The 16,640-nt window shown below is 34.2% G+C and overlaps 1 protein-coding gene across 3 annotated transcripts in view; it reads left to right on the plus strand.

Moving 5' to 3' along the window:
* Positions 1–16,640, plus strand: part of LOC133326700 (protein GDAP2 homolog) — a 163,004-nt gene that overhangs the window by 127,344 nt on the left and 19,020 nt on the right. Inside the window, exon 1 of one of the 3 annotated variants that reach the window (XM_061535319.1) lies at positions 13,923–14,156. The exons of the other annotated variants lie outside the window; for them this stretch is intronic. Within the exon in view, the coding sequence (XP_061391303.1) occupies positions 14,041–14,156 (116 nt within the window). The 5' untranslated portion in view covers positions 13,923–14,040. Of the gene's footprint in view, positions 1–13,922; positions 14,157–16,640 lie in introns of those variants that run through there. 3 annotated transcript variants of the gene reach the window in all.

A 16,640-nucleotide genomic window follows, 5' to 3' on the forward strand; every position in this document is an offset into this window, starting at 1 on the left:
TATGTTTGTTGTTTATTGCAAAACTGTGTTTTAAGGCAATCAGAGAACCTTTCTTCTGCTTGAGAGAGTCCTGTCATAAAATTTAAATGGTCATAAATTATTGTAACCTAATTTAATTTTAAAAATACATTTCCTTTGTTTATAAAACAAAAGGGTTTTTGTGTTATATAATTACGCCACAATCCATGCGGGTAAATCCCATAAAAGTATTTTTAGAGACAGAATCAGTATTATCCGCAAATGGAGCAGAGGGAAATAAATGAGATCGACAGGAAATCTTGCATCATTAACAAAATTAAAGCCAGGCAAAAATGTATCAATTTTTTCTTTGCTGATAATAAAACTTTAAATTTACATTCCACAAGGTTTTCTATACAAAAATATTTCTTTATGTTCCACAAAATTTATATTCCAGTCTACACGAGATTTTTGGAAAATGTTATGATCTATTAGATTTCCAATGGGAAAAATTACGTTCACAAAATATTCTAGAGAAAATGTCGTTCCACAGGGATTTTTTTCCAGAAAATATTTTTCTATAATGTTCCACAAGATTTTCTATAGGCCTTTTCCAAAAAAATTTAAGTTCCACCAAATTTTTCTTTGGAAAAAGATTTTTTTTTGAAAATATAAAGTTCTATTAGATTTCCAATGGAAAAAATTACGTTCCACAAAATATTCTAGAGAAAATATCGTTCCACAGGATTTTTTTCCAGAAAATATATTTCTATAGAACCAGTGAGCGGAGCAGTATAGTCGGACGGGGCCGACCATACGATACCCTACACAACTACAACGGAATTCTAATTTTCTGTGGATATTTACTCCGAGCCTGGGCAATATATAATCTTGCCTGATTAGAGGTCAACAACACCTCTTCCTTACACTGACATATTTTCCGAATATTACAGTCCTTCTAATTACTTGTCCAGATTCCCTTCACTGTGGGTTGTATGGTGAAGTTCGGATTACAATCGACTCAAAAAATTCAAAAAAAAAAATAAGTTTTCTGTCAACTTCATCCAAAAATTATTATCGGATCATCAACGAAAATTATAGGCGTTGTGCTTGACCATACCTGGATCCTCATGGAAAAATTCCAAGCGATCAGCGCTATATTTCCACCCTCCAGTGTGGTAATGGTTTGTTAAATAATATCTGAATACGTAAGCACCTGTAAATATTTACGTGTAATTCCCACATCCGAGTACATAAGACAATATAATTGGTATCAATTTAAAGGCCAAACACTCCTCTTGGATATATTATCAACTTATCGGCTCTATGTCCTTCAGGAGTAAATATATACGCTATATAATACAAATTTTGTAATTTTTCACACAAAAGTCAGGGTCCATTTGACCCGCTAAATATTGACCGACCTTTATCAAAACAGACATGCTTATTCTTTTGCCCAATCCCCTTCTCCATGTAAAAATTTAAGATGTTTGGGCCATAATTGCGGCCTCTGGAGCGACCAGAAAGAACGACAAAAATTAAGTATTTGGTCCATTTCATCCCCTAAATATTAACCGATCTTTACCAAAAACAATAGGGGTCTTCATTGAAGATCGTGAAGATTGGTCCATAACTGTGGCCTGTATCGTGTTTACAAATTATAATGGACAGACGGACGGACGGACACACATGTCTAGATCGACTCAGCTAGTCGAGATATGACGATCGGTATACTTAAAGGTGGATCTAGGAACAATATTTCGCGGCGTTACAAACTCTTGGGGTTGCACAAAGCAATAATACCCTGATAACATAGTTGTATAGGGTATATAAAACCAGTGAGCGGAGCAGTATAGTATCGGACGGGGCCGACCATATGATACCCTACACAACTTCCACGAAAATCTAATTTTCTATGGTTCGATATCCTGAGCTTGGGCAATATTTTGCGATATTTGTACCCCCTTGACCGTTTGGACGTCTACAAATACTACTAATATTCAATACAGCTCTTCTAATTACTTGTCCAGATCCCCTTCACAGTGGGTGTGATAAATCGACTCATAAAAAAACACAAAAGATTAAGTTTCCGGGTCACTTCATCCTAATATTATTATCTGATCATTACCGAAAATTATAGGCGTTGTCCATGACCATACCTGCATACTCATGGAACATTTCAAAGCGATCCGCAATATATTTCCGCCCTCTAGTGTGGTAATGCGTTACTAAATAATATATGAATACGTAAGGACCTGTAAATATTTAAATGTAACTCCCACATACTATCAACTTCTCGGGTCTATGTCAGGAGTAAATATATACGCCATAGAATACAAATTTTGTCATTTTCCACACAAAAGTCTGGGTCCATTTGACCCGCTAAATATTGACCAATTTTTATCAAAACAGGCATGCCTTTTCTTTGGCCCGATCCCCTTCTCCATGCAAAAATTCGCGGAGTCTTGGCCATAATTGCGGCCTCGGGAGCGACCAGAAAAACCGACAAAAATAATTTCCATTTCATCCCCTAAATATTAACCGATTTTTTCCAAAAACAATAGGGGTCTTCATTAGCCAGAACCCATCCTACATACAAAATTTCTTAAAGATTGGTCCATAACTGTGGCCTGTATCGTGTTTACAAATTATGATGGACAGACGGACGGACGGACACACATGTCTAGATCGACTCAGCTAGTCGAGATATGATATACTTAAAGGTGGGTCGTTACAAACTTTTGGGGCTGCACAAAGCTATAATACCCTGACAACATAGTTGTGTAGGGTATAATTATGTCCCACAAGATTTTCTAATAGACCTTTTTCCAGAAAATCTTATGTTCCACCAATTTTTTTCTTTTAAAAAAATTACTTTACACACCATTTTCTTTCGAAAATATTACATTCCTTTAGATTTTCTATAGACAAAATTACGTTTTCACAAAATTTTGTAGATAAAATATTACGCTCCATTCGATTTTTTTTAGAAAAATATGAAACTAAATGTTCGATTTTCTTGGATTTTTCGAGGCCCACTCCCAACCAAAATCTTTGTAATTTGGCATTTTAGATTATCATATCGATGATATACCTGGGCCCCATATTTGCCCATAATTATGTTTTACTTATGCAATTCTTTATTCATAATAATAGTGTTCATGGACAATACGTTGGGCGCCATATTAAATAAAAGATTTTTACATTGAAAATTTCCAACTTCCATCCGAATTTTAATTTCATTTAAAGTCCAAATCGGGTGGCATATTCAATGAATGACTGTAATTTGGTATTTCAGATTATGATATCGATATACATGTTCCCCGTATTTTTAAATAATTATGTTCCCATTATGGAATCGTTTATATGCAAGTTCTTTAGAATAATAGTGTATACTGTGACCTACGTTGGGCGACATAATTAAAACAGTCACTTACATTCCATAGGAAACATTTGGCATTTTGATTAATGCTAACGGTGGAAACCTGACCTACGTTGGGCGCCATAATAAAAACAGTCATTTACATTCCATAGGAACCGTTTGACATTTTGATTAATGCTAACGGTGGTAACCGACATAGACATTGACCCTATATAACAGCCTGCTATATTTTAGGTGCATCGAAGATCCTAGCATCAGAAATATTTCATTACAGAACCATGTTATGACATAGACCCATATATAACACGGTAACACTCACCCGCCCCATGTTTTATTTCAGAAGTTCTTACCTCATTTTCCAATTAAAGTAACCATTAAGGTTGCCAATGATTCGCACAACGTCTCGCCAAGGGATGTCAATATAAGTCCATGTTTTGACTTATCCTCTATATAAAGATTTAGCCAGACTTTAAGTATCTGTTAGTTAACAGTCGCATATTTAAGCTTTTCTAGACAAAATATTATGATCCACAAAATTTTCTACAAAATCATAACTTTCCCGAAAATTTTAGTCCTCTTTTATTTAAAATTTTTCAAATTAGAAAAAGAAACAAAATATTTTTAAAACAATTCGTTTTCTATAAATGCCAAATAAGTATTTTTTTATTACTTTCCCCAAAATATAAATAATATCCCCCCTTAAGAATTCACTTCAAAACCAATTGTATGTGTGGCACATTCCATAGGAAACATTTGGCATTTCGATTGATGCTAACGACTGCAAATCATTTTCAAGAATTTCCTTTGAAATATAAAAATCGCAACTGCAAATATTTTGGAGGAACGATCACTCACTCACACAGCGTGGCAGGAAATAATTGGCGGCAGCCAGGAGAAGAAGAAGCATCATCCGCCTCCTCCACCACAACATCGCAAATTCATTTCAATGTCGGCCAAATATAAACAAAAGAAAAAACGCCATTATCCACCTATTGTATCTCTGGGTCAAAACCCAGGTATTGCGAGGCGTTCTGAGTACCGTTCGAGTATTTCAAGATAAATAATGCGGTATTTTAGTAAAATAAACAAACAAATGGTTTGGTATTGTGAGATGGCGTTGTCAGACCCACGAAAATAAATAAATTTCAAAACAAATTGAATTTCGAAAGGAAGAAAGAAAGAACCAAGGTAGTGTGGGTGCAATTTCCAAAAAAAAAATGTGAAACAATAGAGTGGGAGATAATATTCCTTGGTTTCGCCATGAGGCTTCTAGCAAATGATAGACATTTCCTTGATCTGTCTTTGTCTCTTATGTCTCAAAAATTACATTTCGTCAGGTTTTGTTTTGTTATTCTTCTTTTTGTTGCAGGAAATTCAGGTTATTTTATCTACCGTGCTTATCTCGAAAACAGTTGTGGTCCATGGTAATTTATTATCTTTCAGTGCCCAACCAACTAAGGGAATAAAAACAAATCTCAGATACTGCCCGGATATATTTGTTGTTACAACAAAGAAAACAACAAACAAACGTTATTTTGTTGAGTTATCTAAACAAACACGATGATGATGCACCTAACCTGAATATGTCATAAATTTGGGATAATTTACACAATTCCATAATAACCTTGGTTCTGATTACTTCGTGAAATGCAAACATTTTTTTGGATTGCCTAGTTTTTTTTTTTAAATTAAATTAATGGGGTTTTTGGGTTGATCACGTTTGGAGAGAAACTTATCTAGATTTTTTAATATATTTTTATATAAAATCTTAATTTTCCAATCAAAAAAGGCCATTGTTTGTGATTTGGTGTTCCCAATGTAAGTCCATGTGTTGACATAGCCCTTGTTTAATGATCCCGACCAATTTGAAGTATTTTAAAGCTAAAAATCATTTTGTGTTATCAAAGGTAAATAAAAGAGATTTTTAAAGACTAGAGTCTAATCTTTCCGAAACGAACTCGTTCAAAGGAACTATTCCGGAAAAGGAACGAACGGTTGTAGGTTCGGTTATTAAATTCCTCAAGTCCCTTTGGCTTCAGTCGTTCCTTTTTGCCCACGTAGTTCCTTATTCCACTTTGTAGTTCCAACCATTCACCTAGTTCGTCCCATTTATTGGCCGAATTAACTGAGAGATTGAACTAAAATGAACTATGGAACCAAATTTATTAATTAACTAATTTTGCGAAGGGAACTGAGAAAAGGTACTTGGTACTGAAGATCTTTGTCGCATTTTCAAAAAAGGTGCTTAGAATTTACCTTTTACATTTTTCAATTGTAAACAGTTTCCTTCTGAGGAAACTTTATGCCAAATTACAAACCAAAATGTTTGTAATTTGGCATTTCAGATTATCATATCTTTGATATATCTGGGTTCCATATTTTTCCATTAATATATTCTCTTTAAAGAATTCCTTACATGCAAGATATTAAGAATAATAGAGTATACTGTGACCCTACGTTGGGCGCCATGTTTGTAATTTGCCATTTCAGATTATCATATCTTCGATATATCTGGGTTCCATATTTTTCCATAAATATATTCTCTTTAAAGAATTCCTTACATGCAAGTTATTAAGAATAATAGATTATAATGTGGCTCTACATTGGGCGCCATTTGAAATAAATGCGATTTCCATTGAAGTTGTCCACTTCCATTCGAATTTTAATTTCAAGGAAATCTAAATTGGGCGCCATATTTAATGAATGGCTGTAATTTGGTATTATGATATCGATGACATGACCGGAGCCCATATTTTTCCATAATTATGTCCTCTTTTTGGAATTCCTTACATACAAGTTATACTGTGACCCTATTTTGGGCGCCATATTTTATAAACATAATTTACATTAAAATTGCCAAATTCCATTCGAATTTTTATTTCATTTGGGGTCCAAATCGGGCGCCATATTTAATGAATTTCATTTCGTTAATATACCCTTAATTCTCCACAATCATGTTCTCTTTACGGAATTGCTTAGATACAAATTATTCAGAATAATAGAATATATTTATAATAGCCCTACGTTGGCCGCCATATTAAATAAACGCCACTACCATTTAGGTTTCCCACTTCCATTTGAATTTCATTTGGAGTCCAAATCGGGCGCCAAATTGAATGAATGGTTGTAATTTTATATTTCAGATTATGATTATCGATAAAAGCGGATATCCTGACCCTTCATTGGGTGCCACATTAAATATACGCAATTCTCATGTAGATTTTCCACTTCCAATCGAATTTTAATTTCATTTGGAATTTAAATCGGGCGCCATGTTTTATGAATGACCATAATTTGACACTTCCGGCTATCATATCGATGATATATTGGACTCCAGTGCTTTTTTACGGAATTCCTTACATACGAGTTATACAGAGAGAATAATGTATACAGTGACCCCACGTTGGGCGCCATATTATTTAAACGCAATGCATTGAAAATTTCCACTTTGCTTCGAATAATAATTTCATTTGGTTGCTAATCGGCCGCCATATTTAATGAACGGTTGTAATTTTACTTTTCAGAATCGATTATATAAATCGGCTCCGAATTTTAATTTCATTTGGTATTCAAATCGGGCGCCATGTTTAATGAATGACCATAATTTGAAACTTCTGGCTATCATATCGATGATATATTGGACTCCAGTGTTTTTTTTTCATAATATTTTTTTACGGAATTCCTTACATACGAGTTATACAGAGTAATCTACAGTGACCCCACGTTGGGCGCCATATTATATAAACGCAATGCATTGAAAATTTCCACTTTGCTTTGAATAATAATTTCATTTGGTTGCTAATCGGCCGCCATATTTAATGAACGGCTGTAATTTAACTTTTCAGAGTCGATTATATAAATCGGCTCCATATATATTTTCTTTATGGAATTCTTTACATAAATGTTATTCAGAATAATCACAATTGTATTACTGTGTTGTACGTTAGGCGCCATATTAAATAAATATATTTTGCTTTGCAATTTCCCTCTTCCATTTCAATTTGATTGCATTAGGGTCTAAATCGGGCGCCATGCAATGTGCAAGAATGTGCCTTATCGAAATATAGGTCCCCATGTTTCTTTGGATAAAATTTGTTTCAAAAATTAGCCCCTGACGTTCATTTGGTTTTTAACATTATTTTTTATTGGTATACCCTCAACTTATACCGACAAACATATGCCTCATCGAACTACGAGTTTAAGATCCCTAGTATATTTGTACCAAATTCGTTTCAGGACATTTTTTGTATAGTTATGAAAGTCCATCTGGTTGGGTCTCAAAATATCTCCCAAAAGGAGTAACCGATTTGATAAAAACTTCGCACATTGTAATTTTTCTTTAAGGCATAAATCACTTTCGAAGATAGAAAATATAACTCCTCTGCCCATAAATGGTAAAAATTTTAAAATTTGTATATGTTTCTTAAAAACCAATTCCGGGTTCCTCCACGCAGTTTTTCTAAAAATTTTACATCCTATTTCCCCAGTTACCGAACCTACTTTATATCCTGATATATCATGTATTGGTCCACTACTTCCAGAATCTAAAAGAATATTTTTTTCGATAAAATAGAGAATTTGGGGTGGTCAATGAGTACCACAACTTCTCGTAAGGGGATGTCAATGCGATCCATGATTTGACTTAACCTCTACATAACAATTTTATGGACGCTAAATAGAGAGGTTTTTATAATTCCTTGTACTTGAAAATATTATATTTCCCTTACAAAATTATAAAGACCAATTGCTACAGTTTTCAAGACGCAATTTCCACTTTTTTTGCAACCATATGCTTAATTCATTGAAATCAAATTGGTGGTGCGTCATCTCAATACAAATACATTTCCAATGGCAAATGGTTGAATGACATAGTAGCAAAATCAATCACCTTCCGTCCTCCACATCCATTCGCGAAACAACTACATCTGAAGGAGGAATAAAATCAGGCCAATCACTTTTTGTGTTGATGCCACAGAAATCAGGAGAAAAACATTGTGTAAACAAAATTAAGAAAACGTATTGTATTGAATTGACGCATTTTCATGTGAGGCCTTAAATTTTTAGCGGATATCAAACAAAAAATTAAATAAAATTAAATTGAATCACGATATATAATTGGAATAAGAGATGCAGTTTTTTTATTTTTAATATTAAGAGAAAAATAATATTTAAATTTGTTAAAATGCGTTTAGAGTAAAATGAAATGATTTGGAAAAATGAGATGTCGTGCTCTTATTGTTTTTATCTGAAAAAAATATATTAAAATGTATAACACTGCATCAAAGTGTATGCATTGTTGTTATCATATATGGGTATTTCCATATACATATATTTAAATATAGTGTTTATATTTTCCAGACAATAGTTTTGCAGGTTAAAAATCATCCGATTATAATAACATTTCAGTTAAAAAATTCTTCTGTCAATACCAAAGGCAGCTTTCTGTGTAGGAGCTGTCAAAAACACTTTAACTAAAGTCGGATCGGACCCTTGGATACTATTCAGTCCTCTATTAACGGTTTGATAAATAGCCCATATTGATCTACTTTTTCCAACAACTCCACCTACAAATTCATAAAATGCTGATCCACATGTTATATTATGGGAAATATGTGTTAAGTTAGACGACCTTATTGTCTGATCATGGCAACGGCTTTTATTTTTATTAATAATTTGTATGTAAAGAATTCCATAAAGAAAAATTATTATGAAAATAACTGGAGTCTAATATATCATCGATATGATAATCAGAAGTACCAAATTATAGCCATTCATTATATATGGCGCCCAACCTATGATCCTAGTACACTGTTATTATAAATAACTTGTATGTAAGGAATTCCATAAGAAAATATTATTATGGATAAATATGGGGCCCAGGTATATCATTGATATGATAATCTGAAATGCCAGATTACAGCCATTCAGTTTTTTATGCAGAATTTGGATAAAATATGGGATTCGAAAATATTTTTTGGATTTTTAACTGCCGTTGAAATCGTTTAAAAAGAAGGGTCAATAGACCGAGAAAATTGGTCGCTATACGCCATAATCATTATAAGCGAAATGTCGCTTAATCGGTGTCACTAAAAAAGGTATAAGAACATCATCAGACCACTGGGAAGGAGAAAAAAATAAAGCCGTTGCCATGATCAGACAATACGGTCGTCTAACTTAACACATATTTCCCATAATATAACATGTGGATCAGCATTTTATGAATTATTAATAATAATAATAGCGACCATAATTTTTCAGTTTCTTTAATTTTAAGATGGAATGTCCCATATATCCATTCAATGAAATGTTCCCTAAACATGAACAAAGGAAGTTTAAAACTGCGTTGTATTTATTTAATAAAGAAAGAAGAAGGAAATCTTGAATACACAAATTCAATATCTTCCAGGCATGCTTACCCATATACGCTACCGTAACTGAATGGTAAACACATTTTCTCTTTTTTTCTCTTTACGTCAGTCGTTTTTAATGGTGAATTCTCAGTTACGCTCGCACACACTTGCTCTCAATTTAATTTTGCCCAACACTGATATCTTCTTAATGGAATTACTCACGTTATCATTCATATTCGCTCTCTCACTCGGTTCTCTCTCTCTCTCCACATGCAAATTCAATAAACTACTACCGGAGAAAAGCAGAAGAAGAGTTGAAATTCGCCCCACCCTGAGCGTGTGATAAACTCAGAGAAAACAATAGAAATGCCGAAATATGTCATGTGTGATGACCTTTCCCTCTCCAACTCTCTCTCACTCTTTCTATAAAACTCTGTAATGAAATCAAGCCGCGTTTGTTGTGTACTCTCTGTTATGCGGCTATGACAATAACAACAACCGCTTAGTACTGTTTAATATGCCTGTCTGACAGTCATTAAATATTTAGCGGTGACAACAATACTAGCAGCAGCAACAACAAAAATGGTAACAGCAATGAATGAGAAAGAGAGAATTTACTTATACATGAGTTGGTTACTTAGTCACTGACAGTGATGCCATTATATTTTATATCGTTTTTTTCTGAAAAAATACCCAAAATCTGCGAAGCCAGAATGTAATTAGAATGGGATTTGATTTATTAAAATTAAAATGTTCCTTAAAAATTAAAAAAATAACAATATATTCAAACACCTATCAGAAGAAATTAATAACCCTTTGAGGGGGAAGTACCAGAAGGAGTGGATCAATGCGGCCCATCTTCCTACTTAATCTAGGGGTAGTAATGATAATAGGTTGTACAAAGATTGATTCAAATAAGATAGTGCATTGGCATGATATTATAACATTAACTTTGACCATTTTGTGGGGGAGGTACCAGAAGGGGTGGACCGATATTCCCCATCATCGAACTTAAACTAAGTTTGGAAGAAGTATTAAGATGTACAAAGTTTGGATGAAATTGGTTACTTTCTCTCAATGTACATTTGTAAATTGACTCCAAACTATCTAAAACGGATTTGGTCCAAAAAATATGGGGTCTAAAACCAATATTTCGATGAAGCACATTTTCACCGTATTCTCATTTCCCATAAGGCTGAGGCTATAATTAAAGCTCAAAATTTTCGGGTCTAATGTGGATCTCTCTGAAAATAACTAATAACTAACTAATGTAACTATATGAGCTAGTGGGTCCAACTGAAAAAGAACGAAAGGAAACATGTACGAGTGGATGAAAAATTAACCAGATAAAGTGGAGGACCTATTCCCGATTGATAATTTGGCGTAATTTTTCCTTTCAACTATATCGTTCAGCAACGACTGGAGTTGCAATTAGGTATAAGTAAATCGACTTTCGACTAATCGACTTTTTGTACTGAAAATCTATAAGTCGAAATCTACTCTTGATCTTTGAAAAAGTCACAAAGTCGACTTTTCGAGGTCGACTTTCGATTTTCTTCATAAATACTTTTCAAAATAGACCCACAAATTTTCTGTATGATTAATGTCGGAACTTTGGGCTGTCGTATCCAAAACTTTGCCAAAGTTATACGGGTTGCCCATATTCGACGGACCCATCTGGCAATGCCATAATTTTTGACAGAGATGTCAAATCGCTTAATGACATACCGCGTTTGAAGCGTCAGTCCAAGCAGATTTTTACCATGAAATTTACATTCAACAGAAGAAGTCAATTGTGAAAACTCAACGTGCTTTTAAAACATAAAAATATGTGAGAAGTGCGCCTCTTCAAGAAGTGCCTCTTCATGACGAAAAAGTTACAGTTTGGTGCGGCGTTGGTGCGAAAACGGTCATTGGGCCATTTTTCTTCCAAAATGAAAATGGCCATTCTGTTACCATCAATCAGGAGCGTTATCGCGACATGATGACCAATTTTGTGATGCCAATTATTCGTCGAAAGCGTATGAGGCAGTACTGGTTTCAACAAGACGGCACTCCACCGCACACAAGTCGCATAACAATCGATTTTCTGAAGAATTTGTTTCCGGGCCGTTTGATGTCGAAAAGTGTTGATTTGGACTGGCCACCGCGTTCGCCCGATTTGACGCCGCCTGACTTCTTCTTGTGGGGATATTTGAAGTCAAAGGTTTACGTTAACAAGCCAAGGACCGAAGAAGAGCTCAAGGACAACATTCGTGAAGAAATAGCCGCTATTCCGGCCGAAATGTTGACAAAAACTATGGAAAATGCAGCAAAAAGGGCACAATACGTCATCAACGCCAGAGGCGGCCATTTGAGAGATATCATATTAAAAAAATGATGTAAACAAATCTACTTGGAACAAATTAAATGATTAACATTACCAACCGCCAAATTTTTATTTTTTTCTTTGATTAAAAAAAAAACATTGGTCCGTCGAATATGGGCAACCCTTTAAATAAGCCACATCCGCGCTATATGTGAATTATACTGAGGATCATTATCCTTATAAAATATAAAATAACAAATGTTTTTTTTAATGTCTAAATATTGTTGTCCGTCCATCGTAGTTTCTATAAAAGCTAAGTATCCACTCCTCTGCACTCTTGTACTGTTTTTTTTTTTTTTTTGTACTAAATTTTAATTTGGTCGACTCCAACTGTATTAATGCCAGCATACAATTATGATAAATATCATATGTAATATAATTAGAGTTGGAACTTCTGCAGTTGAAAATTTTTAATAATTATTCATGTGTAAACTCATTGTTGACATACTGTATATAAAAATTTCGAGTAAAAGAGAATAAATCTTCAAAAATATTTGGAAAATTGTGTGATTTTTTTATAGTTCTTTAAAAAATACTATCACGAAATATTAGACTTTTTTCCAATTATTCATAATTATTTTGGTCGTAAAATACATTCCCCAAATCGTATGGCAACACTTCTATGCATACTCCCTGAGTAATACCCGACATTTATTTGATTCACTGAGCATGGCGCCCAAACACACAACAAAAAGTATCTTTGATGAGATGATGAAGACCACTGGGAGAGCGAGCACAAGCAGAAGTGAGTGCGCGCTGATGGACTGTCCGTCCAGCCCAGCCAGTGCTAAACGAACGAATACAAACCCAAACACAACAACGCATTTTCATAAGTTTCTTAGAGTGAACAGATGCTACTCTGGATTCAGTTGATGAAACGCTACGTCTGACAACGGTTGCTTTTTTCTGAACCAAAAAATAAAAGATACTCGACGACCGACCGACAGAAAGTTTGAAAGAAATACCGCCGCTACCAAATTGAATTTCATAAGAAAACAGAGCAACAAGAAGAATAAAAGAAAGAAAACAAAAACAAATTGAAAAAAATAAAACAAAAAATAATAAAAGAAAACAAAGAGTATTACAAAATTTTTGTGTGTTCGCGTATACCACACAAACGAGAGAGAGAAGAACAGCGGTTGTAATAAAACAAATGAAAAAATAGAATAAAATACAAAAATTTGTAATAAATCGACAAGCCGCTAAATTATTTTGTATATACCTCCTCTATACGCAGATTGAAATCAATAATTGAAAATTAAAGATTGTAAAAACAAGTGTAGTTGAGTTGAATTTTTAACAAAAAATAAAAAAAGAGCAACAAAAAATCGCACGAACGACGCCGCAACCAAAAAACACAAACGGCGAATATCCATTTCGAAATCCAAGCGATACCAAAATTAAACGGCTCCCCATAAAACTACTTATACATATTTATATATATACATCCATATATATGTACATAATATTATACAAATAGTTCACATTTTGACGTAATTATTTGAAAAGAAAGAAAATCAAATAAAACACAAAAAAGTGCAAAATAAATTAATAACAATTTAATAAACAAGTTGTACTTAGAAACCAAGGCAGCCAAGTTAATTTTGAAAAAGATATAAAAAAAGCTAAAATCAATACTTATCTAAGCATATCCTCCTGAACGAACAAAGGAGCCTAGAAAAAAATCAATACGGGAACTTGCAGCAAAAACAAAGCACCGACCCAGACCCACCAAACCAAGACCCTCCACACACACATCCATCCAACCACCTAATACACACACAACTTGCTATACAACCTCCAAAAACCCCCAACAAAGTCCTTTGCTTTGCACAAACGAAAAGCGACAGTGTAACAACAACAACAACAAATAGCTAATATCCTTTAAATCCACCGCAAAGGCTACAACAACAACTGTAATCATTACCGTCACTCTGGTGGTAAAATTGTCCGAACCCCCCAACAAAAGTGAACCGAAGATTATGACAATGGTTGAAGGTATGACATCGATAGAATTGGGTACAATACCCTCACAGGATCCAACAACGATAGGCGGTGATATTATGCCCGAGGAGCCCATAGAGACGCCAGAAGAAAGGTCAGTGTTTGAAGTGTTGTGAGTGTGTGTGTGTGCGTATTTAAAATTATGTATATGTGTTTTTATGAATCGACCAAACGACCGACATACCTACATTGAAATTATATAGTATGTACTTACATATGTTGCCACATAATTACATTTATTAATACATAACTCGTGCCGTATGAACTACTTTTGCTTTTTAAGGAAGCAGCTAGAGAGCTAAAGAAGTATGGCTAATGATGCGTTTTTTTCATAAATAATTTGTTTTCAATGCTAACAGAGATTGGGACCGTTTTTATAAAGCTTTTATAAACAGTATGTCAAGAATTTAAAACGGAGACTTCATTTCCTATGATCGATCAACGAACTAGGTGTAGGGATACATAGTCTGATCGCAAAAGTCGGCTTTTAGACCTTCCGATTTTTGCGTCTGACCAAAAAGATTCGACTTTTAGATTGTTGCCTTTCACTAAAAAATCGACTATTCGATTTTGTCAAAACCTGTTCAAAACCGATTTTCCACTTTTACCAACTAATGTAAAATCGACTAAAAATTTTATTTATTATATGAATTGTTTTCAATAGATAAAAAAAATACTATCAGTTCAGTTGAAACATTTTCCAATATCTTTAATATACCGAAAATCGAGGGCTATCGCTATAAAACACACAAAAAGTTAAGTTTTTGGTCCACTTCATCCCAAAATTTTAATCAGATCATCATCGAAAATTATAGGCGTTATCTTTGACCATAATTGGAACTTCATGGAATATTGTAAAGGGATCATCGCTATATTCCCGGCCTCTAATGAGGTAATGGGTTATTAAATAATATCTGAATACACAAGCACCTGTAAATTTTGTGTGTAACTCCCACATCCGAGTACGTACATACATACAATGTAATTGGAGTCATTTTGAAGGTCAACCATTCCTCTTGAATACACTATCAACTTCGCGGGTCTATATACTTCACGAGTAAATATATACGCCATAGAATACAAATTTTGTCATTTTTCACACAAAAGTCAGAGTCCATTTGACCCGCTAAATAATGACCGATCTTTATCAAAGCAGGCATGCGTATTCTCCGGCTCAATCCTCTTCTCCATGTAAAATTTCGCGATGTTCGGGTCATATTTGCGGCCTCTAGAGCGACCTGAAAAACCGACAAAAATTAAATATTTGGTCCATATCATCCTCTAAATATTAACCGATCTTTACCAAAAACAATAGGGGTCTTCATTGGCCAAAACTCTTGCTACATGCAAAATATCGTGAAGATTGGCCCATAACTGTGGTCTGTATCGTGTTTACAAATTATAATGGACAACCTGACGGACGAACACACATGTCTAAATCGACTCAGCTAGTCGAGATAAGACGAACGGTATACTTAATGGTGGGTCTAGGACCAATATTTCGCGGCGTTACAAACTCTTTGGGCTGCACAAAGCTATAATACCCTGACAACATAGTTGTGTAGGGTATAATTATCTTCCCGAAAAAATTACCTTCAGGTATAGTTGACATCATAATTGTATCATGCCACGAAATAGCCTTTGAAAATCCCATCTATTTGAAGGCCCTGCCACGTTTTGTATGTTAATTTGACAACAGAAAAACCCCAGCCAGGTGATTTTTAAGTCCTCTTTGTAGATTACCAAATACGTGGTTGTAGTTTGACACATCGGATTGCAAGCGGGTTAAATGATTGTCTATATAAAGTTCCGGCCATATTTTAATTATTTTGAGGATCCTAGGGATATTTTGTAACCTAAGTGGTTGTAATTTGGCTAGAGCTGGTTAGTTCCAGCAAGGAACAATTCCACCATAAGTAGATCGTTAATTGATCCGGTTCTTTTGTTCATCTAGTTCCTTTTGCTTTAGTGGTTCACCTAGTTTCCTTTGATACAATTATACATCTAAATTTTACCGTTCATAGATCGAAATTCCTGACGTGTACCGATGAATGATTGAACAGAAATTAACTATGGAACTAAATGAATTATTTATTTCGAACTGTTTCGCAGCCTCCATATAATGACCCCGCCGTCTTTTAGATATTTTTAAGGTCGTAGCTGATTTTTACAACCAAAGTGGCGAATGAAATGAATGTTTTCGTCGATAACAATTGATTTCATCTTGATTCTTTGATGCTCGTTTAACCACGCCTACTACTACTACGTACTAATTATTAAAAAAAAATAATCAGAAATTAATCAGACATCTGCAGATTACATTCAGAGCTAACAACAATTATATTGATTCAATTTGATCAGCGCCATCATTGTATAATGTAAAGTTTCGCAAAAATCCTCCTTATCATTTGAAACACTAAATTGACTACATACAGTTTATTATTCCCCATTATTACCCACACGCTTTTGTTATAACACCTATTGTATTTTCCATTCTCAAAAAAAAATCTGATCACTGCAGATGGTATTTATGATGAACATAATACCAACTATAACATAAGATATGACTTTATTACCG

This window comes from Musca vetustissima, unplaced genomic scaffold, assembly GCF_032173495.1.
Source record: "Musca vetustissima isolate MV318-11 ecotype Yass unplaced genomic scaffold, APGP_CSIRO_Mvet_v1 utg571, whole genome shotgun sequence".
In the NCBI taxonomy this organism is placed as follows: domain Eukaryota; kingdom Metazoa; phylum Arthropoda; class Insecta; order Diptera; family Muscidae; genus Musca; species Musca vetustissima.